Raw genomic sequence first — 25,988 nt, forward strand, 5'->3', positions numbered from 1 at the left:
ATTTAGAAGTTTAAGCCCGCCCGCCGCCAATTGCAATTCCATTTCCAAGTTGCGAGTTTCGAGTTCCGAGTTCCTCCCACGCAACCGCGAATAAAGTGCAACCAATTGCAGCAAAGTGCAACTGCAGCTCCATCAGTCAGCGGAGCGGCCCCCGATTTCCCGCCTTTCCGCATTTGCCGACTTACTGAAAGCCAAATGGCGACAAATGCCGCGCGAATTAAGGAGGGCAGGGAAAGGTATTGATGGGAAATCGAGAAAAATGCAGCACGCGAAGGAAAATGGAAATGGAAGAGAGTCAAGTGGAGTGGAGTGGGTTTCCACTAATGGTCAGCGAGCTGGAGGAAGGAGCGAGTGCTTCAGCTGTCGCGCACTTTCGTCTTATTAAAGTTGCAAGTCGTTCAATTTTTCAGTTCCGAGGGGATTGCACTGACACCACGCCCATCTATCATATCGCATTGGGCGGAATCGATCTGCGATACTGTATCAAACGTCACATAGAACTCGCAATCGCAGCGAAAGTATCGAGTTTCGGTGATATATTGCGATGCCCACAGATAGCAAAGCTGGGACCGGAAACAAAACCCAACGTGCGGCTAATTTATGCAGTCTTCCTGGATTCCTGGATTCCTGGAGGCAAGTTCAGGTGGCAAGGAGGTGCACAAACAAAGCCAAGTCCCGAAAAACTACCAAAACACCTTTAACGAACCCTTCGAATGAGCAGGTGGGAGTGACTCGGAAATAAACAAGCCAATTGGAACGGCTCCAAATCAATGCTCCACCACATATATCCTGGGCGTCGCAGGAGGGAGGGATGGGAATGGAAGGGAGTGGAAGGGAACGACCTGTCGATTTCTTTGGGCTTATGGAGTTTCCTGCTGCAACTGCACCACGACACACGACCCCATGCATATAAACATTTCACAGTGTGGCGACATATCTGAGATATTTTTATGGCCACCGTGTGGGACACGCTTCCTTTTGGGCCGGGCTAAAAATACACGGAAGCGCGCGAGAGATGTGTCTGTGGAGCGCTCTTATCTGTGTATAATCCACCTTATATGTTCTCACCACCACCACACAAATTGAAAATAAACACAAATTCGGGTTACGAGGGAACCGAAAATCCAGTTGCAGATTACCATTTATTGGGAATTAAAGCTGGCATTTATAGAACGTGCTTCAGCACAAACTCACGCTGGCCATTCGGAAATATTAGTTACATTTGATACGGTACTTTTTTCTGCGGTTCAGCAGATAAAATAAACTTAAAATTCGCCATGAAAACATTTAAGAGGTTTCCGACCACAAAAGTAAAAGGCCGAAAGTTGTTGCCCTGTCAGCCGGTCTATCCCTTTTCCATCAAAGTCAAAAAATGTGTCTTTGGTGTACAACACAAGCTTATATCCCACAATAAACACAATAAACAATTAGCGTCCAAATTTTAAAGTAAAGTTATGCAGCGACTAGCTTCAGTTAATTCAAGAAATATAAGGCCATCTATTTCCGCGTTGCACACGGAGAAGCCCCACAATGTGGCCAAGACTTCTCCAGCTTCTTCTAATCTATCAGATCATACAATTCCCGAGAAGACAGCGCAGAAATCGGAATCGAAACCGAAAACGAAATCAACTCAAAATCAAAGTGCAGGACTAGCGAGTGCTAGGTCACAACTGGTGATAAAGTCCAGTGTGGGTGCTACTCCCAGGCCAGGATCAACGCCAGGCTCTGGAGCCACTAGGAACACTGCCTCCAGTAGGACCCAGCACTTTTGCATTCCCGTGCGGAGCTGTTATACTGTGACCAGCCGCACTCGCCGCTCCTCCGAGCACGCGGCCTTCCTGTACCATCTGTCCCAGTTGGAGCAGACCGGATTTGGCAAGAGCGCGGTGGATCCCATGAAGGCCGTGCCGGCGGCTGAGCTGCAACTGCTGCAGAGTGGCCAGAGGACCACCTACCTGGAGCGGCGGTACGAACGCAGCCCAGACGACAAGTACAACTATCCGGAGGCCACCAGCTGGCGATATGGGTGGTTCCACCGCGAGTCAGATCTCCTGCAGAAGCGCGTGCCCAGGCGAGATTAGAACAGCATTTCGTCCTGTCCTGCCCAATTTCAATGAAATGCTTCTATCCACAGAGGCCTCTAAAATATTCGGATTAGAATGCGTACCTCTTGCTTTTCAATATAAATAAAAAAAAATTTACAATAAAGTTTTTAGTTATATCCCAACTGAATATTCGGCGTTCCTGCAAAAACTAATAAAACGTAAAAGGGAAGGGCCAGCCAGTTTAGATCAGAATAATTCAGTTGGGCTTGATTTGGCCCAAGGGCGATATTAAAACTTTATTAAATGAAAGAATGTCCAAACCTGGCAAGGCGAAATAACTCTATCAAATATGGTTGCATGCAATCCATCCGGCAAACGCATCTGGTGTGCGCCTCGACGAGCTCATCCCGGGCTATGTGTGGAGCAGATGCCAAGAGCCAAGAGCAAAGAGCTCCACTGACAGCGCCACTTTCCGACAGGCCGACCTTTGTTGTTTTGGCGCTTTCGAAAGTGCAGCAGTTTTCAAGTTGGACGGAAAATGAAATCCAGCAAGGACAATTGCATTAGTCTGCCGCTCGCATGACGTACAACGGGGCGTATGCTTGTTGTCTGACATTCAAAGTGGGCCAAAGTTGGGCAACTTCTCGCAGCGGAACTCGTTGCGGCTGCCTCTCTTTTGATTGACTCATGAAAGTCGGCAACTTTTTAATTGTTTTGTAACATTTCTTCAAATAATTTTGCAATTTTTCCGCCAACCCGCCACTGGAATGAGCATTCTCCGAGCGTTGGCTCTAAAACTTACTAACTTCGTTCCATGGCGCAATGCTTTAAGTTCACCCGGTTCGCTTGTCCTGTGTCCTCTGTCCTCTGTCGCTGATTGTCTGCACTTCAGACCATTCATGGCAGATTTCGAGTTTCATTGTTGCATCCGAAGCACTTTGAGCTGCGCAAACTTTCGCCGACCAAGACGCTCTGCCAACTTTCCCGTCCTGCCCATCCAGCATATTCCGACCAGCGACCGACCCCTCCGGATCACCGGCTCCTCGGATCCTCTGGTCTGTCTGCGGTTCCTGGTTGTTGGGCTGTTGGGTTGTTCGGTGGTTGGATGGTTGGATGGTCGGGCTTGCCTGATTGCAAACAACAGTTCCCTCCCAGCGGAACTGAAGTTTATTATTATTTGGCTTGTTTCGCGTTTTGTCGGTTCTATTTACCTTTAAATAAATTTCCGCTGTATTCTTTTCCAGCGCTTTGCGTCTATTTGTTTTCGATTTCGCTGCTGGTCGAAAGTTTCGCATGTTTACGCACAAACTGGGATTGATTAATGCTGGGGCATACACAAGTTACTAATCCTACGCAGGGCCATATTTAATTTATTTGGCCGAAAAGAGGCCAACATAGCTGGGAGCCGAATGCTTTACGAATACCACACTTTCTTGGCCCTCGCTGAATATGATGGGAATTTATGGGTCAGCGGGCAGGCAAAGATGGAATTTTGGAACATTTTGTGGTAATTTTTATTACTTCAATAGCCCAGGATATGATGCTGAACATGCAGTGCCCCCCCACCCCCCCCCCCCCACCCGCACCCCATCGGACAAAACTAACTTGGCCGTAAAAGTTTGGGTTCTGCGGTTGTCGATTCCGAATCACTGCTGGCCAGTTGGCAAGTCCGGGTTTTTGGGTGCGGTTGTGGAACACCATCCCGCCCTCGAGGAAATAAACAATGCAAAAATATAATTCTGAGCAATCAATGCGGTTCGTAAAAGCAATTGTTCGGTCGGAGTCAGTCATTTAAAGTCCCGAATGGCCATTCAGCAGTAGTTTCTAGGAAATTGGTGATATAGCCGTTTAGAACTTGTGCATCGGCATTCAAGGCGAGTTCACAGATAATAGGGCACTTTCCGACTCGTTTTCCCGTAATTACAGTTCGTCTTTTGTTTTTATACTAACTTTTATTGCGAAACACTTTTACAAATTCAGTTTGCTAAGTCAAGCACACACATTATTGTTTAGATCTATCACGTGGTTTTAATTATTCTCCAATGTCTCGCCACCTTTCGGTATTACCTGAAAACCGGTCGGGCGAATCAACTTGCTTGATAGATATACGTACGTATTAATAGATGAATAAGTCGTAAATTAACATTTCGCCTAATGATCACAATCGCTTCGCAAATTTGGGCCAAATAAAAAGGAGCTACAAACAACTTGCTTCGAATGGGTTTTATGTAAAACTAGGTCGTTGGAAATCAAGATATATGTGTAAAGTGTACATTCTTATGTATTTCTAGTAGTTTCTGATTTGTGCCTTACTTAAAGAAGATACCGTACTACAGCCACGCGTTAAGTATAGCAAACTCTCCTCATCCTGCTACGTTTATGTTAAATGGTAACAGTTAATTCATTGCATAGTCGGAACAATATGGGACACACGAGCAACACCGCCACCGCCCCTACTCCAACACATCACTTCGGCTTAGGTTCACGCTTAAGAGTTGTCTCAGCATCTCCCTTCTTGGACCGTCTGACTGGTCAGAGCAGTTTCTTGGCCGTTATCGTCGTGGACAGGGTCGACGCAGTGGCCGTTGCTTTTTTTGACGTCGGTGGTTGCGATGGTGTTTGTATCGTGGGGGGCAGACCAATGTCTGTGGAGGGCAGGATCTTTTCCATTTGACGCTCGGCCGCCTCTCGGAGCGCTGATTCCGTCGTTGATCCGGTGGCAATACCGCTACTGCCACTGCTGGGGCCTCCACCTGACAGTCCGGCTGGACCGGACCCTGTAGAAGCCTTTGTCGGGGATTTGGGGTCTGACTTTGGGTCCTTCGCTAAATCGTCCAGGTCCTTTGCGTTGTCCTTCAATGTTTTGGCCGTATCCTTGAATGCGGGCTAAATAAACTGATCTGTTAGAACGCTGACCACTGTATGTCAAAACCAAAGACTTACCTCTGCTTTTAGCTCCTTCGCTTTATCGGGCACAGTTTCCTCCTTATCACGCATCTCGTTGGCAATATCCTGAATCTCCTTGGCGGAATCGTGAATATCATTAACAAGCTTGGACAAGTCCTTATCCGCTTTGTCCACCTCAGACTTCAGTTTCTCAGCCTCTTTCATGCTCTTAGCAATGGCCTTCTCAATCTTCTGCTCTGCCTGCAGTACTTGCTCCTTGTCAAGCAGACTGATGAGTTCCTCAATGGCCTTGTCGCTCAGCTTGATGTTATCACGACCAATGGATTCCAACACCTGTAAGGAACACCAAACCAATTGAGTGTATGTTCAGCCTAAGGAACATGATTTTATTACCTTACGAATATCGTTGACGGTCACCACGCCATCCTTGTCGGCATCAAATTTCTCCAGTACAGCTTCGATGTGCTTAAGTCGTGCCTCATCGCTAGTTTCCTTCAACACCTTGATGTTATTCATTAAATCGTCGATGTGCACGATCTCCTCGTGTCGTCGCCGGGACGCCAACTTGGAAAGTAGCTCGGTAAACTCCTCCAGCTGCTTCTTGTCGATATTCGTGGCCTCGCGGTCGATGCTCTGCACCGCCTTGGTGATCTCGTTCACCGAAATCACACCGTCTTTGTCCGCGTCGAGTTTGACCAGCAGATCCCCGACAACCTTGAATCGCTCTTCATCGGATGCCTCCTTCATTCGCCGGATGGTGGCGACCAGCTCGTCAATGTGCACCATTTGCTGTGGTTCCACAGTGGGACTGGACGCCGCGTAATCAGAGGATTCCGCCTGCTTGATTTGATGCTGCCTGGCCTCTAGGTCGTTAAGCACATTATCGAGTTGGGAAATCATCTTGTTGACCCGATTGTAGAGCAACTTGGCCGCCCGGCTTTCGCGCACAGGCTCCTTGACTACCTGTCGCACCTCGCGTAGCTCCTCCACATCCTCCTTATAGTCGGCCAATTCCTCCTTGAGTTCCTTGATTGTTTCCTTTTCCACCACGAGCTGTTTATCAGATGAGAGTGTCTTTAGGGCCTCAGACAGCAGCTGTACATCGGTAGAGGAAATGCCCTTGTCCGTCTCGGACACCGAGGACTGTTCCTTGTGATCCAGAAGATCCTGGGAACCCGACAACTTCTCAGCAAATACATAAGGAGCGGGAATCTCCTCCTTGATGGCCGATCGTTTTGCGATGGTCTCTTCCCGCTCTTCCTCGCGCTCTTCGCGAATCTTGCGCTCCTCCTCCTTGATGATTTCGATCTTCGTCTTGTTGTCCACCTTGCCCTCACTCTCCCCGATAGCGTGCCGTGTGTGGGCACCCACTGCATCCGGTAGCACACGAATCGTCTCCTTGAGCTTATCGGTGGTGATGCTGTCGTCGGAAATAAGCATGGTTCTTGACAGGAGCAGCAGCGTAGGCGGTACCTGTTCGTTCAGGGAGAGATCTATCCACTCCTTAAGCTGAAAACGAAGACGCTCCTCCGTTAGGCCATATGCCCGCATTCCACGTGCCTTGCACGCCTGTTGCAGCTCTAGAAGGTCCAGGGAGTCGACTCCTTCGCGGGCAATAACGCGGTCATCGGTGGCCAAAGATCTCAGCTTCAGACGCAGCTGGAACCGCAGCAGCGTGGTGGTGCCAATTGTGTTCAGTTCAAGGACGCGACAAAGAGCCGCCAATTGCTCCCGGGACAGTGAATCTAAGGTGATCTCATCGTCGAATCGCTTGGCGAATTTGATGATTTCATCGTTGCTCACTGGTTCAGTGGGATTCCGGATTTTAGTGAAAAAGGCCTCGAACTGCTTGGCCTCTTCGCTGCTGTGTTCCTTGTGCTGGACGGGCATCTGATCTAGGGTCTGCTGCAAGAACTTGGCCACCTCCAGGCGAACGCTAAGTGACTGCCGGAGCTTCTCCTGTCGATCGGTCGAAGTCTGGAACGTGGAGGGCAGCATGCCGGGGAAGAATTTTATGAACAACGGCAGCAGCAGCTCCATGAAGGGCACGATGATGAACACCGAAAAGGGGATCAGACGGAACAAGTCAGAGGTGGTCCGCTGAAGCTGCTTGTTCTCGCGCCGCGTGAGCGTCTTGCCGTTGAGCACTCGCCAAAGGAGCTTAGAGCAAATTGCCACATCGATGAAGAGCAGCCTAAAGCCGTGGTAATAGTGCACCAGCTCATCCCAAATCCGTGTGCGGAGTGGTTTCTTTGGCTTGGCCACCGACTTGTCTGCGGTCTTGGCCAAAGACGTCGTTGAGGCAGTCGCCGACGTGGAGCCCGCGGTCGCACTAGCGTTTTGACCCTTCTCCGAGGAGGCCGTGGCGGTAGCGGCACTGCTGGCACGAACTGCCGCGGCCTGTCCATTGGCCACCTCCTTCATGATCTCCTCCACCTTCTCCTTCTGCTGGTTTTTCAGCTTCTTGACTGTTGCGTCGATCTTTGAGCTGGACGTCTCCAGCAAAGTCCGGCTCGTATGCAGATGCCTAAATCCATAGCCGGAGTAGTCGTATCCATAGTTGGCATGTGGCTGAAACCTTCGGTAAGTGCCAAGCGATCTGCTTAGCTCCAGCACCGAGGTCGAAGCAGATCTTCGCGGTAGTTCATCTTCTTTGGCGGGTTCATCTGTGACGTTCACCGAACTGCATGCGCAACAGTTCGATTTAAGAACTGCAAAAAAAATATTGAAAAATATGTTAAGTAAGAAAAATAATACGAAGTTAGTAAGATAAGTATAGCTATATTTAAAAACTGGAAAGTTCAAGTGATTTCTGTATATCCGATTAAATTACAACAAAGAAATAAAACAATGTAATATTCTCACAAAGGAATCTTTCAGGTCAATAACCTGATTCCATACGATTTCCCGAACAGCCTTTCATGTTTTAATAAAAATAAGAGCAGATGAAGGGCCAAAGGAAAATAAGGAAACAAAGAACGAAAGAAATAACACCTAATGAGTTATTAATCATAGCTACAAAAAATGGGAAAAGTTTGTGGTTGATAAGCGCACTGCCGCTTGACTATAGATTTTGTTGGGATTTTCAGTGAGCTCGATAGTTGATAATAGAAAGGCAAAGATTGCCGACGACAGACCAGATAAATTAGCACCTGGAGTGGAGCTTACATAAATCCCAGAGCGAGAAAACGAAAATTCGCACAACCGGTGAGAATTCTCAACCTCTATAAATACATGCTTAGCAAACATTCAGACGGCCGCGTCGACTGCATTTGTTTACAGCGCACTTTTCCTTTTGTCTTCTCTTTTTTGATTTTCCGATTCTTGGCAAACGCTCAAGGTAAATGATTTTGCAATTGAGTCGAAGGAGGGGAAACAAGAAGAGGAACTGCTGTGGAGAAGGTGCGGGTAATTCCGACCTATTTCAAGTCTCTATGATTGTTTCAATTGTGGGTAAACAATACTATCTGCTCTGGACTATGACTGTACTTTCCCGCAGGTGCCTCTTTGTCTGGTCTTGCTGGTACCTGGCTGGTCTTTGGGCCTCTTCCCTGGCAGGTGATTTCCTACGAAATCTGAATCTGTCGCATTATAAGTCACCAGTAGATACAAAAATTGTCCAAGGTCTATAAGAATAATCCCATCTTTTATAACCTAAAAGAACCATTCGGCGTGTGGTGCAAGATGTTGAAGATAAAGAAATTATATTATCGAAATTAAGCCATATGTATAGGCTGAAAGATAAGATTGCCAGTTGTCGCGATCCAAAGTCAACAAATCGTTGAAAACAATACGAATAATTAAATTAGCAGCTAAGTTTTCGAAGCACTGATACGTCAGTAGAGCTCCGAAACCGGTAAGAACTCTAGGAATGAATGATAAATTTGGTGTTTACTCGAAAACAAATAAATTCGAAGCCCCCCACTACATAACTTCCAGCGCACGTCGCAGTTTCCAGCCAGTCAGCTGTTCTTTCCAGCGAAAGTGCAGTCATAACAAAATGCCCGCTAACACACACGCGAATGGAAAGTTTTCACGCGATTTCGCCTTCGCTTCCCAGTTTTGGCCAACTTACAGCGCTTGTAGACATTCTGGGCCAAGTGACTCGTCCGCAGATTGCGTCCCTTGTGACGCAGCAGGGCGTTCATGGCGGTGGCGGGTGGTGGTGCAGGGGGGCGTGGCTAGGCTCGGCCTCCAAACCGAATCCAAAGTATTTTCAAATGGAATTTTGAATTTCCGACAAACTGTCTGTGGATTGTGTATCTTTGGGTTCTCTGTCGCTCGACTTCTGATTGCTTTTGCCTTATTTCGCCTTTGTTTTTCTCTGATTTCGCTTGTAACCGTCCTCGCTGTGCTTCTCTGTTCCACTTTCGTTGGCGCAAGTAACGGGTTCCTTCCCACGATTCTCGCCTAATGGAAAGTAAATAGAAGGTGGGAATTCTGGTTTAGCCTACTGCCGATTTGGTTAAAAGTCAATACATTGATTAGATCCCAAATTGGTTTTCGGCTGCAAAAACACACACAGGCATACACACACACACACACGCACGCACGCACTGAGCTACGTCATCGACGCAATATCGCGCGATCTTGATTTGTTTTTGTTTTTGCCTCGCACACTCCTTCACACCAAATTACACAACACAGCAACAAATTTCGAAGTATCGCATTTCGTGCGAGTGACAACCGGTTAAATCACGCCTATAATTTAGCCGCCGATTACATCGAGCCCTCAGTGCAGCTTATATGTAATCCATTTGTCATTCCTACCGTGCTAGTAAATAATAAAATCTAAACTAAACCGTCTGTTTTTTCACTTTTCTCACGTTTGACATCAGAGAGACCGTTCTGCGAGTGCTAAAAAATACCAAATGTTAATTGCCATAGTTAGGGGGACTCCTGCGCTTACAGACACATGTAATGTAACTAACGATGTAAAATAGTTGTGTAAAATGTAGAGCCATGTATTTGAAGAAATGCATGAAATGAAGAATTAAATCGAAGCATCTTCAATAGCAACATATATTGCAACTTTAACCTTTTTTTTATCTAGCTTAGCATTTTATAGCTTGTTCTTAACAAAAATAGACCACTTTCGATTAACACACAGCTCCAATTAAATCCTATGACATACGATTAACCATTGTTCCAAAAACAATGCGTACTTTTCCGGCAGTTATACGACTTAACTTCTTAATTACCCAAAAACCCTGAGAACTCGTGCAGTCTACTTGATTCCGCACTCCAGAGCAGACAACTCGAAAATGAGGCGGAGTTTGTATCTGATCATAGCCATCGGATTGGTGGACGTTCACTGCGTATCCCTAAGATACATTCTGAATGCTCTCGAGAATGAGTTGCAGTACAGAGCGATTCTCCTCGTAGAAAGTGCGAGTGAAATTGAATCGTGTTGGGAGCAGAAGTACATTCAAGGAGCGGTGCCAATTCTGAACTTTAATGCGAATCAAAGTTTGTATCTTAAAGATGCGCTTAATACGAATATACTGGCACTAGTTTGCCTAAACGAAAACGTTGAGAGCACCATGCAGGCTCTTTACGAAAATCTCGAGGATATGCGCGACACGCCCACCATACTATTCGTCCTTTCGGATTCCAAAGTCCAGGATGTCTTTCTGGAGTGTCTGCGAAGAAAAATGCTTAATGTCTTGGCTTTCAAAGGATTGGACAGGGGGTTCGTCTACAGCTTTCGGGCTTTTCCCACATTTCGTGTCATAGAGCGCAACGTTATGGACATCCTCCAGTACTTCGAGCAGCAACTCGAAGATCTGGGTGGCCATACCCTCACTACTCTGCCCGACAACATTATCCCGCGCACCGTTGTCTACAAGAGCCCGGATGGAAGTCGCCAGCTGGCTGGATATCTGTACCCCTTCCTGCGGAACTATGTGAGCACCATTAACGCAACCCTCAAGGTCTGCTGGCATCTGGTTCCCGAGGACGGCATGATCCAGTTAGGTGAGGTAGTCAGGCTCTCGGAGATCCATGATGTGGATTTCCCACTGGGCATGCATGGCATTGAGCACGGGTCGACGAGCCAAAACGTTCCTTTGGAGGTCTCCAGCTGGTTCCTCATGCTGCCCATGGAGCCCTCCCTTTCTCGGGCTCAATTTTTCATCATGTTGGGTTTTGAGAAGGTAACGCCAGTGCTGCTGCTGCTCACAATCCTCCTGAGCACTGCCCATCGGATTGAGATGGGCTTGCGGCCTAGCTGGCGCTGCTACGTCTTGGGAGACAGAGTTCTGCAAGGAACACTGGGCCAAGCATTCTTCCTACCCAGAAGGCTTTCCGTCAAGCTCATGCTGGTTTACTCGCTGATCCTGCTGAATGGATTCACCTTCAGCAACTATTCCATCACCAGTCTGGAGACCTGGCTCGTGCATCCCCCCTCGGGACATCCAATCCACAGCTGGGAGCAAATGCGCACCTTGAACCTGAAAGTCCTTATTGTCCCCTCCGAGCTGGATTCCATGACCAAAGCCCTGGGCAAGCAATTCACGGAGAGCAACAGCGATCTCTTCGAACTCTCGAAATCTGGCAATTTCCAAGACAAGCGCTTGGCTATGGACCAATCCTACGCCTATCCTGTGACGTGCACCTTGTGGCCACTGCTGGAGCACGCCCAGATCCGACTGCCGAAGCCAGAGTTCCGACGATCTCGGGAGATGGTGCTCATACCGCTGCTTATCATGGCCATGCCCTTGCCGAAGAACTCAATGTTTCACAAGTCACTGAATCGGTACCGGGCACTCACCCACCAGAGCGGCTTGTACGAGTTTTGGTTCAAGCGGAGCTTCAACGAGTTGGTTGCCCTCCGGAAGATCCACTACAAAGTGAATGGTGATCATCAGATATATCGAGACTTCGAGTGGCAGGACTTTAGCTACGTGTGGCTGGGCTTCGTGGGCGGAACCATCGCTAGTATCCTGGTACTCCTCGCCGAGATTGGATACCACAGGTGGCAACTAAATCAAAATTAGCATTGAACTTGAATAAATAAACACTATGAATATCTATTAGGCATTGCTCTGGGAATCCTAATTGGATAAAGGCACTCATAAATGCAGGCACTAGACTGCCATTAAAATAAGTAACAACTCGTTGTTATTGCTTTCCGGTATAACTGAAGGATACCAGATCTAATCGCAGTAACCATTACCCTGTGGACAAAGCAGCAGAGTGGCAGTATGTATTAGCAGCTCGTTTCGGATAGTCGCCATGGAAATGCGGCTCGCACTATTCTTCACTTTCGCCTGCCTGGCCGGGGCACATGATGGTTCCTTGAGAAATATGCTGAAATCTCTAGAGGATGAGCTGGGCTACAGGACTATTTTACTTTTAGAAGGCGTTCAATGGCTCCATTAGGGAGTTCGTTTACAGCTTCAAGGCATTCCCAACTCTTCGAGTTGTAAAGCGCAGGGTGAAGGATGTGCGTCGGTACTTCGAGCCGCAGCTTGAGGATCTGGGGGGATGTGTCCTGAAGGTTGTGCCAGATGGCATCATGCCCAGAACTATGGTGTACCAAGGTGAGGATGGAGAGCTGCAGATGGGCGGATACCTCAGCCACTTCATCCGCAACTATGTGAGCACCATTAACGCCAGTCTGCAGATCCGCTGGGACCTCTTCCCGGAGGACGGTGACTTCGATATGGACAGCCTAACGGGAAGCAATCACGTCGACTTCCCCTTGGGGCTGGGCAGTCTCAGTTTCCAGACATTGCACAAGGACGTCGCCATGGAGATTTCCAGCTGGTTCCTCATGCTACCCATGGAGCCCAGCCTTCCTCGAGCTCGATTCTTCATAAGGTTCGGCATATCGCTATACCTGATACCGCTGATAATCCTTCTAGCCATCGTGCTAAGTAACGCACATCGCTTTGAAGCTGGCCTAACTCCTAGCTGGCGGTGCTGTTCAATGGGCAATACGGTGCTCCGGGGAGTCCTGGCACAGGCGTTCGTCCTTCCGAAGGGGCTATCCCCAAAACTAATGTTTGTCTACTGGCTGCTTCTGGTGAGTGGCTTCTTTGTGAGCAACTACGTGATTGTCTATCTCACAGCTTGGCTCATACAACCCCCGACAAGTGATCCAGTTACAGACTTCGATCAAATGCGCAGGGCCAAGCTGAAGATCCTTATGGTCCCGACGGACATGGACTACCTGAAGTCGATAAGGGGAGCGGAGTATGTGGATGCGCACAGCGATGTGTTTCAGACAGCCGACTCCACGGATTTTCAGACCCAGCGGATGTCCATGGAGCTGCACTTCGCCTTCTCCGTGACGGGCACCTTGTGGCCCCTCTTAAGGCAGGCCCAAGTCAAACTGCACCGACCCATCTTCCGGCGCTCCAAGGAGATGGTCTTTCTGCCCTTCGTAATCATGGGTATGACCATGCCGAACAACTCAATATTCCTCAGTTCCCTCAAGCAATATAGGTTGCGGACAAGTGAGGCCGGACTTTATCTGCTCTGGTTCAAGAAAAGCTTTTCCGAGCTGGTGGCGATCCACAAAATCTCCTACAAGGAGGACTGGGTTCATGACTCCTATTCCGATCTGAAGTGGGAGGATTTTCTCTTTGCCTGGCTTGGCTTTCTTGGCGGAACTACCGTGAGTTGCCTGGCATTGCTGGCCGAGATTGGGTACCACAGATGGCTCTGGAAACGCACACACCAATAAACTAATTGTGTAATCTGACAATCTTTGACTTACCAATAAATGGTACTTGCTCTCTGGAATATATCCTGGTTTCTTGGTTCTCATTCCTGCATGAATGTTTTAAATGAGTTTTCCCTCTTTGCAGTCCAATTAAAAGCAGTGACTATGGAACTCATAAGATTGGTGGTCTCTAATTGCTTGACTCATTTAGATTCGGATTTCAGATCCGTGTGAAAATTCTGTCAAGTTGCAGTTTATCCTACCCCAGCAGTGTGAGCAGTCGCCTTAAAAATGCGGCTTGCCATATACGTTGCGTTTCTTAGTTCGATTGGCAATCGGAGTGGCTTCTTGAGCAGCTTGCTGATGTCCCTTGGGAAGGAGCTACATTACAAAACCATTCTGCTCGTAGGAGGTTCCTCTACGTGCTGGAGCCTGGAGCCCTTTGAAACGGGTGTTCCCATCTTAAACTTGAGAGGGGAGAACAACGCGTATCCACAGGATACTTTCAACTCACAGATGCTTGCACTTGCCTGCTTGCAAACCGAAAGCGAAGATGCAGTGAAGTTGCTTTATAGAAGTCTTAAGGATATGCGAGATACTCCCACCTTACTATTCGCATCCTCGGAGGAGCATATACACGATACACTATTCCTGGGATGTTTCAGAGAAAACATGCTAAATGTCCTGGCACTTACGGCTTCTAGTAAAGAGTTCATCTACAGCTACCAGGCATTCCCAACATTCCGCGTTATAAAACGAAAGCTGGTGGAAATTCATAGATACTTCGAACCACAACTTAAGGATCTTGGTGGGCATATAGTGAGTGCACTGCCCGGCAACATAATGCCACGCACAATGTGCTACAGGAATGCCGAGGGAGAGCGCCAATTGGCTGGATACCTGAATACCTTCATACGGAACTATGTGGAGAGCATTAATGGAACTCTGAGGATTTCCTGGGGCCTCGTGCCCGAGGACGATATGAGGCACTTAACCATATCAAGGCTCTCGAAGATACAGCACGTGGACTTCCCACTGGGAATCATTCCACTTTACAACAAGACGGACAAGCAGCATGTGTACATGGAGATTTCCAGCTGGTTCCTGATGTTGCCCATGGAGACATCCGTTCCGCGAGCTCATCTCTTCGTCAAGCTGGGCCTAGAGAGACTGCTACCCATCATAGTTGTTGTGGGTGCTGTGCTCGGCAATGCTCATCGGATCGAAGTGGGCCTGGGGCCCAGCTGGCGTTGCTACTACCTGGCGGATAAGGTGCTGCGAGGAGCCTTGGCACAACCCATTGTGCTTCCGAGAAGGCTCTCCCCCAAGCTGATGCTTATTTATTCGCTGCTCCTGCTAAGTGGATTCTTTCTGAGCAACTACTACATGGCCAGCCTGACGACGTGGCTCGTACATCCGCCGGCGAGTGATCGAATCCTGGAGTGGGATCAATTACGCTACCTGCATCTAAAAGTCCTTACCATCCCCGAAGAGTTCAAGTACATGTCATTGATATTGGGCACAGATTTTATGACAGCCTACGGCAGTATATTTCAGCTCACGAACTCGACGGATTTCCAGAGAAGGCGCATCTCAATGGATCCCTCCTACGCCTACCCAGTGACCACCAGCCTTTGGCCCTTTCTAGAGCTGTCCCAAGTGAGGCTACGGCGACCCCTATTCCGACGATCCTACGACATGGTGCTCCAGCCTTTTCAAGTTATGTCTTTGCCGCTGCCACGGAACTCAATTTTCCACAAGTCCCTTCTCCGCTATGCTGCTCTAACTCGCGAGACCGGACTGTACTATTACTGGTTCCGGCGCAGCTACTACGAACTGGTGGCTCTCGGGAAGATCTCGTACAAGGAGGAGGAGGGTAACCCGTACTGCGATCTCAAGTGGAACGACTTTCGTATCGTGTGGCTGGCCTTCCTGGGAGGAACTATCATTAGTTGTCTGGCGCTCCTATTGGAGGTAGCTCACTACAGGTGGCACTTGGGGAACTCCTCACTCTAAACGGATTATTCGTATCTCCCCAACCAGACTACCAATAAAGGCCACATTACCACGAATGAATGCTAAACGTTCTCTCATTTGCACGGGTTAATGGTTACAGATTTAGTCTTGCCCGTGATTGGAAATTTATTACCAACTCCCAACTACCAACTAGTTTCGGCCCTATAAATGCAGCCCAGCCAGAACTTTTGCAGAAATATGCCGAAGTCGTTGCTTCTAAGATGCGGTTCCATTTAAATATAGCAAACAGTGGTTTGCTTGGGCTTCACTTGTGCCCAACAAGAAGTGCTTTACCTGAACAAAATCCTTGTTTCTCTAAGGCTGGAGCTGTCATTTGAAACCTTACTCTTCCTTGGAGGCGCTGGAGGGAACGATGTCTGCTGGGAGCACTTCGACCTTGAACGCTACCCACACCTGAACTTCAATGCTAATCAAAGTATCTACCTTAAAGGAAGAGTCAGCAGGAAAATGCTAGCTCTGGTTTGCCTGGATTCTGCTGAGGAGACAAACTGAACTACACCGTGGATCCCGCGCCATCGCCCTACCACGATCGCCCTATCACGACCTGTACTACGTTTGGATTGCCTACTTGGGAGGCACCATGATCGGCATAGGGATGCTAGCTGTGGAGATCGCTTGCTTCAAGTGGGATCTATTGAGACGACCACCCATTTAAATGTACTAAGGATAAATCAAATCAAGTTTATAATTAAGAACTCGACGGGTCGCAATTTCAAACACTTTTTGCAAAAGCATTTTTTTATTCAAGTTTCACATGTCTCTGCTCACTGCATCTTGATTTTCATCGTTAAATGTTTTCCGTTTCTTGTTCTTTTTCATTTTTCATTTTTCATTATTCATTTTCGATTGTTTTTAGGTTTGTTAATAAGTAGGTATTCGTAATATGTTATAATTAGGATTTCGCTTCAATGGAATTACATATATAATGCATATATTATACGCCATCCGTGTCGCTATTATCTGTGCTCCTTGTGGGTTCGCTAGTCATTAAAATCGGACTTCGAGGGGCACAAACGCCCCAGTCCAAGCAAAGGTTCAAATAAACTAGGATCTTGTGAGTAGATTCGAATGCAGGTGTCGTGTGTGGTGTGGCATGGTGGTGTCTCATTAGCAAACGTGCACAATTGATTAAACTTGGTGTGGAGTGTGGGATTCAAAATGGGACTCGAAATGGGACTATCAATTAATTTTGTGAGACTGAACAAACATTTCTTGTACTCTAAAAATTTAGCACTATAAAAGGGTTATCCTTGGGTGTTTCTTTCCTTAGTTTCTCGTTTATTTTGTTTTTAGGTAAATTCTGCAAAAGCAATTACCAAAGATGAAGTTCGATTACAATTATAATTCGTAATAATAATAATAAGAAGTATGTTGCATTTGCTTGGCAAAGGAAAATAAATTTCATTTCTTTCTCTTTTGTTTTGTACATTCGTGTAAATATTATTCAATTGCGTAATTTCTCCTGCTTGTCTTGTAAATTCATATTGCATATGTTCTGTGTGAGTTACACTGTGGAGGCCTAATCCTACTTTGTCCTGGAAACTAGAGTCGTAACATCGCCAGCTCCCCGGGGAGCGGGCAACCTAAGCTCAAAATGAAGTGTAATGGAAATAAATATGGTCAAATGAGGGTTCGTTAATTATGCCATCCTAAATATTGCCATCGTTATAACTATTTTATGTCGTTTAATTTTCCTCTTTTGTGTGTGGTACTGTTTAACTATACATTGTGTATATGTCTAGACGCAAAACTTGAATCTTACAAATTTCGAGTGAGTTTAGCGTTGTAGGGTATCTTAATAATTTCCTCTTACTTTTCACTTTGCTCTCGTTTTCTGTTCTCGGAAACACTTTAAAAATTAAGCTCAATAATCTTAAATTATGCATGTATTTGCTTTCATTTCAAACTTGTACACACGCCTGCCTACATACAGCGTGCTTTGAATTATTTCGATTTTGCGATTTCTTTCGTGCCTTGTATCCATAATAATATTCTAAAAGATTTAAACATTGCACTGTGTACACTTCTTCTTGGATTGGTTACATTCAATTAGTTTTTCACTTTCATCTTGTTCACGTTACATTACGGTCGTTACTGTCTTGCTGTCCTGTTTTGTGGTTTCACTTTAGTTTCTGCTACTTGAAACAATGTACAATTAATTACAAAAATGTCTTGTAATCGCTAAAATTTTAATACTCATGTACTGTCCGCAGGATAGGCGCTGGGCCCCTGCTAATTCCATATCGGATCTCTCCTCTCCAGCTCTGACCTATTCCTCGTCCGCATCGGCGTCTACTCTATAAATTACGTGTAGGGTTCGCTTTCGCAATGGTTGCACTTGATTTCCTCGTCAAAAGTTTAGTTATAGCGTAGGGAGTTGTGAGTATTATAAACGCTTTCTAACTACAGCGTGTGGAGTTACATTAGATATATGTATATGTTATGTATATACGTGGAGTGGGTGCTTCACTTGTTAATAGGGGTTACATCAATTGTATTTTTTCCGTTTTTCCATTTTGTTTTTTGTTCTTTTTTTGTTTGTTTTCGTTTTGCTTTGTTTCTTGGTTTAGTTTGGTTTTAATACATATATATTAGGTAAGTGTAAATATTCATATGTTGCCCAGGACTGAGCTGGGCGTAGCTCTAGTTGCGATCGCACGATCTAGACTTAATGCCAAGGGGCCAGTGTGAAAGTTGGCCTTGTGTGGGTAAATACATTTCGAAATACGTGTGTGTACGCAATGTGTTCTTTAGGCGAGAAGCTGACAGCAAAGCCCCTGCTCACTAAATTCAACAGTAAAGACAAACATCTAATTCCAAAAAAACGCTAGTGAGTGCTAAGAAATTGTTGTCCTAATGCCTAGAAAATCCTTTCGGTTGAGAGCTCGTTTTCTGCCTCTCCCTCCCTTTGTTTCTGCCCTGTGTTCTTTCTATAAATTTCAACTGTGTTGCAAGACTTTTGCCTACATCTAAGTGTATATGCGAAGGAGCTGCCTCCCGTCCGTCTGCTGCCTGAATGTCCGCCTAGCTGCTCGATACAATTTCTCGTAAATATCTATATAGGTTTATATATGGGTGTGTATTGTATGTGTGTGGGTTCCAAGTCAACTCCTAGCGATGTCCTTGGATCAGCTGCCGCCGCCGAAGCCTTAGTAGTAGAATATCTGGCCGGCCTTCTGCCGCTTGCGCTCCTCCAGCTTGCGATTGATCTCCTGCTGCCGCTCGGCCTTGCTGAGGGCTCTTGCCACGTACAAGAACTTGTTGTCGCCCAGCTGCTTGCCGTGCAGGCCAATTACGGCGGCCAGCGCCGACTGTGGGTTCTCGTAGGCGACGAAACCGAAACGCCGGGAGCGCCCCTCCTCGTCCAGCATGAGCTGCAAGGATCGGAGAAAGCAAATCGATGATATAAACAAATTAGCACAGATGGGCCAGGTGGAGTCCTCATCTTCCCCGCCGTCACAAACTCCTCGTGGCTACATGGGCATGCGCAGCAATGGCGCAAGAGAGGACTTAAGAGAGTGCAAAACTGTGCCACATGGTTGTCGTCCAACCACCCGGCCCCACGAACATCCCCGTAGGGAAGATGAGGTGACCAAACAACGTACCTTGTGACTGGTGATGCGGCCGTAGGGCTCGAACATCTCGCGCAAATGCTGCTCGGTGAACTCCTCGCTGAGGTTCTTCACATACAGATTCTTGAAGTGCGTGGCCTTCTCCTGCTCCCGGTCCCGCCGTGGTATGAACTTGACCACATGCACCTTCTGATTATTGCACAGCATCCCATTCACCTTCTCGATGGCCGCTCGGGCGGCCTCCTCCGAATCGAAATGCACAAACCCATAGCCGCGTGAATTGCCATCCTCGTCTTTGGCCACATTGCAGTTTAGGATGTTTCCGAACACCGAGAACGTGTCGTACACCGCCTTGTTGTCGATGGACCGCTCCAGGTTCTTGATATAGATCTTGCCACTGTCCGGAGAGCTGTTGCCTCCGCTGCCCCCAGTGGAGCCGCTAGCCAGAGCTCCCCCGCCGACTCCCACGCCCACATTGGCCGAGTGCGAGGACGTGGACGTGTGCCCGCTGCCCAGGGAGTTGTGGCCATGCCGTCCGAGAACAGCGGCGGCCGCCAGGTGGTTACTGGCTGCGTGCCCACCGCCGACGTGGCTCAGGTGACCAGCTGCAGCGGCGTGGTGGTGCAGCTGCTGCTGGTGGTGCGCCGCTGCCAGCGTGTGGTGGTTCAGGGCCGGCTGCTGCTGGTGGTAGTTCGCCGGATTGCCGCGGAACGTCATGGAGTTGACGAACATAATGGCTGCTGGCTGTTTGTGGAGCGTGGTGGCGGCTAGTGGAGTGCTGTAGGTGCTGTAGGTGGATTCTGCGTCCTGGTGGCCGTGGCTCTGGATCTGGATACCGCTGTAGATGGGCCCGAGAATCTTGACGGCGTTCTTGTCCTGGTCCTAGTATTTCACTTCACTTCCCGATTTACCTGGGATGTCGGGAATCTGCGTTATGGCCAATCTAGTCGTAATCCAGCGGAATGCCCACTTACCAGGATTTGCACACGGAATATGACCAAGGATTCGCGGAGTTGAAAAAATCGTTTTTCTCTCGCACAGACTCTTTTCAACGCTCTTCGCTCTCTCTTTCTTTACCTCTCTGGCTCTTCCTTTCGCTCTTTTGTACTTTACTTTTTCTGGGGGCTTTCACTTTTGGGCTGATTCTTTGGGGCTCTGCTGGGCTTTCGCGTAACACTTTCCGGTATTGTTTTCGAGTGGCACCTAAACTAGACTCTTCAGCAATTGCAGCAGTGTAAAACCTGGTTTTTGCAGCTTCGGCGATGGCCCTTTATTATTTAATTGTATTTTATGCAAAAACTGTCGCTACTAGTGATTAGTGATGTTAAAAAACATCGATGCATCTGCCATCGATACGTGAGGCCTTCATGTTCTTGGCCATACCATCGATGACTTTCTCGCTCCCGATTGCTTAGCAAGTCCACCCTCCACAGTTAGCGGATAATGGCCATCAAAGCAACGCTTACCAACACTGCACCCCTTGTTTTGGAAATGCAACCACAAAAGCATTGGACACTTGCTTACTTCAAATAAAACACATTTAAACAATTAGATGACGTGATGGACCAGAATGGCGCATCGGGAAGTCATCCGAACAGGCTATCCCAAGGAAGAGGAGCCCATGCGCGCGAACGTGGCGCCACAGTTTCCGCGGCGGCAAATCGGAGTAACATTATCGACGAAATGGCCAAAATATGCGAAGCCGATCGCCAGACTTTCGCCATCGCTCGACGGACTCGGGGTCACGAGCGGCTTGCGGTGGACAACAGCGACTTCGTCGCCGTGGAGGATCTTATTTTGTCCTACGCAGAGCCCACGCCCGAGGACCAGGTCGAGATGATCATGAGCGACTTTTGCTCGTCTCCAACATACGCAGAGGATGAGGATGAGCCCAGCCATGAGTCGGAGCCGTGGTTTCGATTTCGCAACAAAAGGATCAGAACCTACAGCCGGAAGAGGGATCCCAAAAGCCACAAGGCCGTTCAAAACGAGAAGCGTAGAGGTTCCTCAGGCCTCTCCGTGCAGAGGGATCTCAATACTTCGTTCACATCTATGGCTTGTGATTTCGATGCTTCATCACAGAAGATACACGAGGTCCTTTTGAACCTCAGTCAATACTTTTCCGCGACCGCGACAGCTTCCGGTCCGACTCCTGTCCCATCGCAAATAGATCTGCCAACCGAAGCAAGGCAGGATTCTGGTGACGAGTGTTTCAACGCTGAATTGGAGAACTTGAGGGATGACCTGTTGCAGAGCGGATTTACATTTGAGGCCTCTTTCTATGAAAATGAGCATGAGCAGGAAGGTAGGGAGTGGGATCGATATGGCAAGAAACACATTTGTAACTCCTTTTATATGTACGTAGGTCCAGGAACTATGGCAGACACTATTTATGGCGATAGCATGCAATCGGTTCCCACTACGCGCCTCCGATTGGGTAATTCATATGCAATTTATGTTGTTGCGAAGTTCATTAATATAAACCCTTATTTATAGAAAGTGGAAAACGTAATGTTTGGTCTGATGCAGACTCTACATTGAAAAAAGCTGATGTCGAAATTGCTGAAAATAAGAAACTTTTGATGGGCCAAACGCAAGCAAAAAATGTTGACATAGAGGAGAACACAAACTTCATATTAGAAGGCATACCACTAAGTGAATGGCTAACTCCGATGGAACTGCCCGAGATCTCCAAAGATGTAATCAAACATATACCCGATAAAAAGTTAAAGTTGGAGCCAAGTTCCCAGAAAGAACAAAAAAGTAGCAAAGATTCAAATGCATCAAAGGTTAGAGGAGCCTCAAAACAATCTTGTGATATTAACACGAAAAACGAAGGAACTACTATTCTGGATCAGCCTAATGCTGCAGAGCAAGAAAACCTATTGAACGACGGCGAGCTTCTTGAGGAGTTTCTTTTTAATGATTGGCAACCAATGCAGTGCTCTAATGGCCCATCAACCTCCAAAAACGCAATTCAAGGGCCTAAAGAAAACATCAATTCAATAAATCTGGACGACAAGGAGCAACCAGAAAAGCAGACTCCTAATAAAAGTCAGACCATAAGCAGTCATCAACTTAATGGCATTCGAAAGAAGTCCTTCAAATTTATCGAGGTTTCGGAAGAAATGAAAATTAAAGGCGAAGAGTTTGTAGACAAAGTTGTATCCGGCCTATATCACTTTAGTCACAAGTGCAACTTACGTACTGAGGAATACTCCGATAATCATAGTCAAGTAATGGAATCAACACAGTGTGCGGAATTCAAATCAGCCCCAAGCAAGCCCATCGAAATATTGGATGGTAAGGAAACCTACAATGCAATAGCTAAAGTTGACGTTGGAGAAATAAATGGAAAATTCAGTCCTCTCAATAACGATACTATAGCAGAGCCCGAGTTTTGTGGCTTTCGCACAGCCTCAAATAAGGCAATTCCGATTTCTGAGAAGATGAAAATCAAAACTGCAGAGTTTATGGCTGAGTTTCAATCCAAAGAAACAATTCAACAAAATGATTATTTAGTCCATCAGCCAAATGACAAACCGACGTCTGTTGGACTTGATACAGCCTTAAAAAGATCAATAGAGAGTTCAGAGGAAATGCGATCGAAAGCTTCCAAGTTGGTGGTCGTTGATACTACAATGCGGGAACCGCATCAACCCACACTTGACCCAGTTTGCCGTGACTTAAATGAATCACAGTTTTTCGGCTTTAGAACAGCGTCAAACAAAGCCATTGAGATTACCGAGGCGATGGAGAAGAGAGGAGCCATGTTTCTGGCCCAGTCTAAAGCTACAGACCAATTAAACGGGTGGCAGCCAAGCGATTTTCCTGATGTTCTACCCACCTCTCCAAACAATGAGATTCATTCAATAAATGTTGAAAATAATAAGGCTGTGAATACTAAAACCGTATCTGAGACCGAATTCTTCGGCTTTCGTACCGCTTCAAATAAAGGAATTGTGATTTCGGAAAATACGAAAATCAAAGTTGCACAGTTCATGAGTGAATTTCAAGCCGCCGATGCAAGCACTGACTCGAACCAACCAACTGTGATCTCTGAGGAATCGAGAAATATTGATGCCAAGTTCGTAGATGAAGCGGCGGCAGAAGACAGTGCCAACAAGCCAACTTTTTGCAATGTACAAAGTCTAAAAAATACCTCAGATATTGAGCATTTCAAACACGACTTCTTCGTGGAGCATTCTGCAAAGGAAGAGCATCCGCTGTGTAGCCAGCCATTGGTGAGGACACCCAGAAGGTCGCAGGAGATCCACTCCTCACTATCGCAACTTGCCGGCAAATCACCACTGGACCAGGCCACCAAGAAGTCCGTAATAGCTCGCCGGAACCTCCTGTCACTAAAAAGAAAGCGAAAGATCATTTTGTCAACTGAAACTTCCACTTCCTGCGCCTTACCCACTATGGAGCGATTCGCTCCCAAGCCTTCCTCGACAAGTACTCCGCTGGCCGACAGGGACTTAAATCGCTCCAAGGACTGTACAAAGAATAGACAGGATGCGGAGGACATGTCCCCTATTTGCATGCAACCCAAAAAGAGTCGAAGACTTGGTCTGAGTCGAAGTCGCTATTAGTACACATTAAGTAAGCGTTGCTTTATACCCAAAATATTTAAACCGCTGGCCGATTTGAAATGGGTAGAGATTTAGTTGAATTAATTAAGGTATGCCATTAGTGGTCTCATCATGACAGATTGAATAATTGTATAAGTTATCATAATAAGCGTTTTTTGTTAAGTGCACCTTATAAGGAAATAAACGATCCGATAAGGGCCACCCGCTAACCAACTTCCTTAAAGGTGCCCACTTACGAGTTCCGCGAAAAAAACGAGAAGAGACGAAATCAGTCCCACAGTTCACAAAACAAATGCGAAAAAGTAGTAGTCCAGGTCGAATGCCTTAGCCGGCGGCTCATCATCGCGCATCAAGGTATAGATTCCCTGATGGATGAGCTCCCGGAAAGTGTCCGCCTTCATTTTGATGCTGATCCCGTGCTCCTGCAGGCGCCTCATGAACTCACTGGTCATCGCCAAGTACGGCAGACTGTTGGACACGCAGTAGGATTCGAGGGTAAAACCCACGGCCTGGCGAATCATGTTGAAGCGCGGCGTCTTCAGCAGGTACTGCTGCATCAGGATCAGCTCCAGGCGGTCCTCGTACAATATGTATATGTAGCTCTGATTGAGCCCATCCCGGTACGCCTTTAGCAGGGTGGCGTTCAAGCTCAAGCTGTTCCTGCGGAGCCGTTCGGGCAGGAAGGTTTTCGCCTTCATCTGACTTCTGTAGTACTCGTCGTGCAGACTGGGGTAGGGAGCCCTGGCCAGATCCTCCAGAGTGTTGTACTCCTCGTCGTACAGCCCGGATGTGAGGATGCTGGAGAGCGTGGCCAAGTAGACGTTGGTCAGTATAAAGCCTCCGATCGTTAGAATGCCATGGATGGCCACGTCCCTCCAGCCAGCAACTCTGATTTTCTGGTGGCAGTTGTATAGGATGTGGCTGAGGCTGTACAGCAAGCACTTTCCAATCTCGACTCGTGCTCCTCGCGCAGCCAGATGCAGCATTACGGTTCCGTACAAGACAGTCGAAATCACGACCGCCCAAAGGGTCCAGCCGAAGGGCTTGGAGTAGTACAGATAACTGGAAATCGGACGGGCGTGGGGAGCCATGAAGTACTCGCGGATAATCGAAAGTGGTGCTGTGTAGGCCACTTCCAAGCTGAAATCTTTGAAGTAGCAAACAATGTCGATCTTTTTTGTATGTAGCATTTCAGCAACGGCCAAGTATACATCATATTCCGGCAGATCGGGTATGGGTACACTCTCGATGGTGGCGTTATAGCGATAAGTCAGCTCCTTGACCGCTGTGAACAAATATCCTGCTCGCACCAAGCCACCCTGTTCGTTGGAGTACTCAAAGTCCCGAGGAGCTAATGTGCTTCGAAGTATGCGGACAGGAAAGCCTTGAAAGTTTCGAATTATCCTTGCGCGATCGAAATACTCGGACACATTTGATAGGCTGATCGGTTGAATGCTAGGATACGGTAGGTAGCTGTAGAGGCCCTTTCCGCTCATCAGAATTACATTTACGAATCCCTCCTTGAAGCAGTAGGTGTAGAGGTCCTGTTTCGGAAATCCTGGTTCCTCATTGCTCAGGAACACTATGTGCAGCTCATGGAGCTCGTCCAACAAGCGTGGCAGAAGACTGGCAACCAGTGGATTCAGATCTGAATCCATTACACTTACTATGATAAGGGTACTCTCTGTGAAGTTTCCCCGAATTCTAAGATCTCTAGCTTCCCTCGAGTTGGAGGAGAGTAAAATTCTCGGCGAGTCCAATTTGTGGAGTATCTCTGAGGTGGCGCAGCACTCAAAATCGATGAACACATTGAGCTCCGTTTGGAGAGCCAAATTGAGATCCTGGAGTACTTGGACTTGCATGGATTCCGAGTCAGAAGCCCCGACCAAGCACAGAAGAACTGACACCAGCAGAAAAGAAATCATTTTAATTACCATAAGGCAGCGGGAAAATGCTTTTATAGGCTGCGTAGAATGCCCACATGACAAGGCAAAAATATTTTCAGGTTGCATTTAAAAGGATAATGGATTAATTGCCATCCACCCCATCAAACCAAAGCTCAAGAAGACAAATGTCATATTACTCTTCCATTAACCTAGTGTATATTAGCAAATAACTCAAGTCATTTTAGCTGTTTGAGTTGCAGGATGAAGTAGATTCC

The 25,988-nt window shown here is 47.2% G+C and overlaps 7 protein-coding genes and 2 pseudogenes across 10 annotated transcripts; 6 read left to right on the forward strand and 3 right to left on the reverse strand.

The window, feature by feature from the left end:
* Positions 1-1,361: 1,361 nt before the first annotated feature.
* CG13581 (uncharacterized protein) lies at positions 1,362-2,198 on the forward strand. Its single transcript, NM_138077.3, has one exon. The coding sequence runs from the start codon at positions 1,455-1,457 to the stop codon at positions 2,079-2,081; it is 627 nt and encodes a 208-aa protein (NP_611921.1). The 5' UTR covers positions 1,362-1,454; the 3' UTR covers positions 2,082-2,198.
* A 1,801-nt stretch (positions 2,199-3,999) lies between these two features.
* On the reverse strand, positions 4,000-9,812 carry Letm1 (Leucine zipper and EF-hand containing transmembrane protein 1). 3 transcript variants are annotated; one of them, NM_138078.3, is made up of 5 exons: positions 9,723-9,812; positions 9,028-9,362; positions 5,346-7,663; positions 4,989-5,285; positions 4,000-4,931 (listed from the first exon to the last, which is right to left on the reverse strand). In NM_138078.3, exons 2-5 carry the CDS (start codon positions 9,098-9,100, stop codon positions 4,578-4,580), a joined length of 3,042 nt encoding a protein of 1,013 aa, NP_611922.1. In that variant the 5' UTR covers positions 9,101-9,362; positions 9,723-9,812; the 3' UTR covers positions 4,000-4,577. The 3 variants fall into 3 exon arrangements, with proteins under 3 accessions (NP_611922.1, NP_726453.1, NP_726454.1); NM_166674.2 differs by having other exon boundaries at positions 4,256-4,931; NM_166675.2 differs by lacking the exon at positions 9,723-9,812 and having other exon boundaries at positions 4,256-4,931; positions 9,028-9,489.
* Positions 9,813-10,176: 364 nt separating this feature from the next.
* Positions 10,177-11,950, forward strand: Ir60b (Ionotropic receptor 60b; the record flags this gene model as incomplete). The annotated part of the gene is made up of 1 exon (NM_001144283.2): positions 10,177-11,950. Exon 1 carries the CDS (start codon positions 10,217-10,219, stop codon positions 11,948-11,950), a length of 1,734 nt encoding a protein of 577 aa, NP_001137755.1. The 5' UTR covers positions 10,177-10,216.
* Positions 11,951-12,315: 365 nt separating this feature from the next.
* On the forward strand, positions 12,316-13,644 carry Ir60c (Ionotropic receptor 60c; annotated as a pseudogene).
* A 270-nt stretch (positions 13,645-13,914) lies between these two features.
* On the forward strand, positions 13,915-15,639 carry Ir60d (Ionotropic receptor 60d; the record flags this gene model as incomplete). Its single annotated transcript, NM_001144285.2, has 1 exon — positions 13,915-15,639. One exon carries the CDS (start codon positions 13,915-13,917, stop codon positions 15,637-15,639), a length of 1,725 nt encoding a protein of 574 aa, NP_001137757.2.
* Positions 15,640-15,860: 221 nt separating this feature from the next.
* On the forward strand, positions 15,861-16,321 carry Ir60f (Ionotropic receptor 60f; annotated as a pseudogene).
* Positions 16,322-16,365: 44 nt separating this feature from the next.
* Positions 16,366-20,581, reverse strand: CG4612 (uncharacterized protein). 2 transcript variants are annotated; one of them, NM_001259564.2, is made up of 3 exons: positions 20,207-20,581; positions 19,266-20,143; positions 16,366-19,034 (listed from the first exon to the last, which is right to left on the reverse strand). In NM_001259564.2, exons 2-3 carry the CDS (start codon positions 19,962-19,964, stop codon positions 18,810-18,812), a joined length of 924 nt encoding a protein of 307 aa, NP_001246493.1. In that variant the 5' UTR covers positions 19,965-20,143; positions 20,207-20,581; the 3' UTR covers positions 16,366-18,809. The 2 variants fall into 2 exon arrangements, with proteins under 2 accessions (NP_001246493.1, NP_611924.1); NM_138080.4 differs by having other exon boundaries at positions 18,197-19,034.
* Positions 20,582-20,663: 82 nt separating this feature from the next.
* On the forward strand, positions 20,664-24,073 carry Brca2 (BRCA2, DNA repair associated). Its single transcript, NM_138081.4, has 3 exons — positions 20,664-21,537; positions 21,598-21,669; positions 21,729-24,073. Exons 1-3 carry the CDS (start codon positions 20,793-20,795, stop codon positions 23,825-23,827), a joined length of 2,916 nt encoding a protein of 971 aa, NP_611925.2. The 5' UTR covers positions 20,664-20,792; the 3' UTR covers positions 23,828-24,073.
* Ir60e (Ionotropic receptor 60e) lies at positions 24,046-25,764 on the reverse strand (the record flags this gene model as incomplete). Its single annotated transcript, NM_138083.3, is given in 1 exon segment — positions 24,046-25,764. A coding segment is annotated over 1 exon segment (1,719 nt).
* Between the last annotated feature and the right edge of the window lie 224 nt (positions 25,765-25,988).

The sequence above is a fragment of the Drosophila melanogaster genome, chromosome 2R, assembly GCF_000001215.4.
Source record: "Drosophila melanogaster chromosome 2R".
In the NCBI taxonomy this organism is placed as follows: Eukaryota; Metazoa; Arthropoda; class Insecta; order Diptera; family Drosophilidae; genus Drosophila; species Drosophila melanogaster.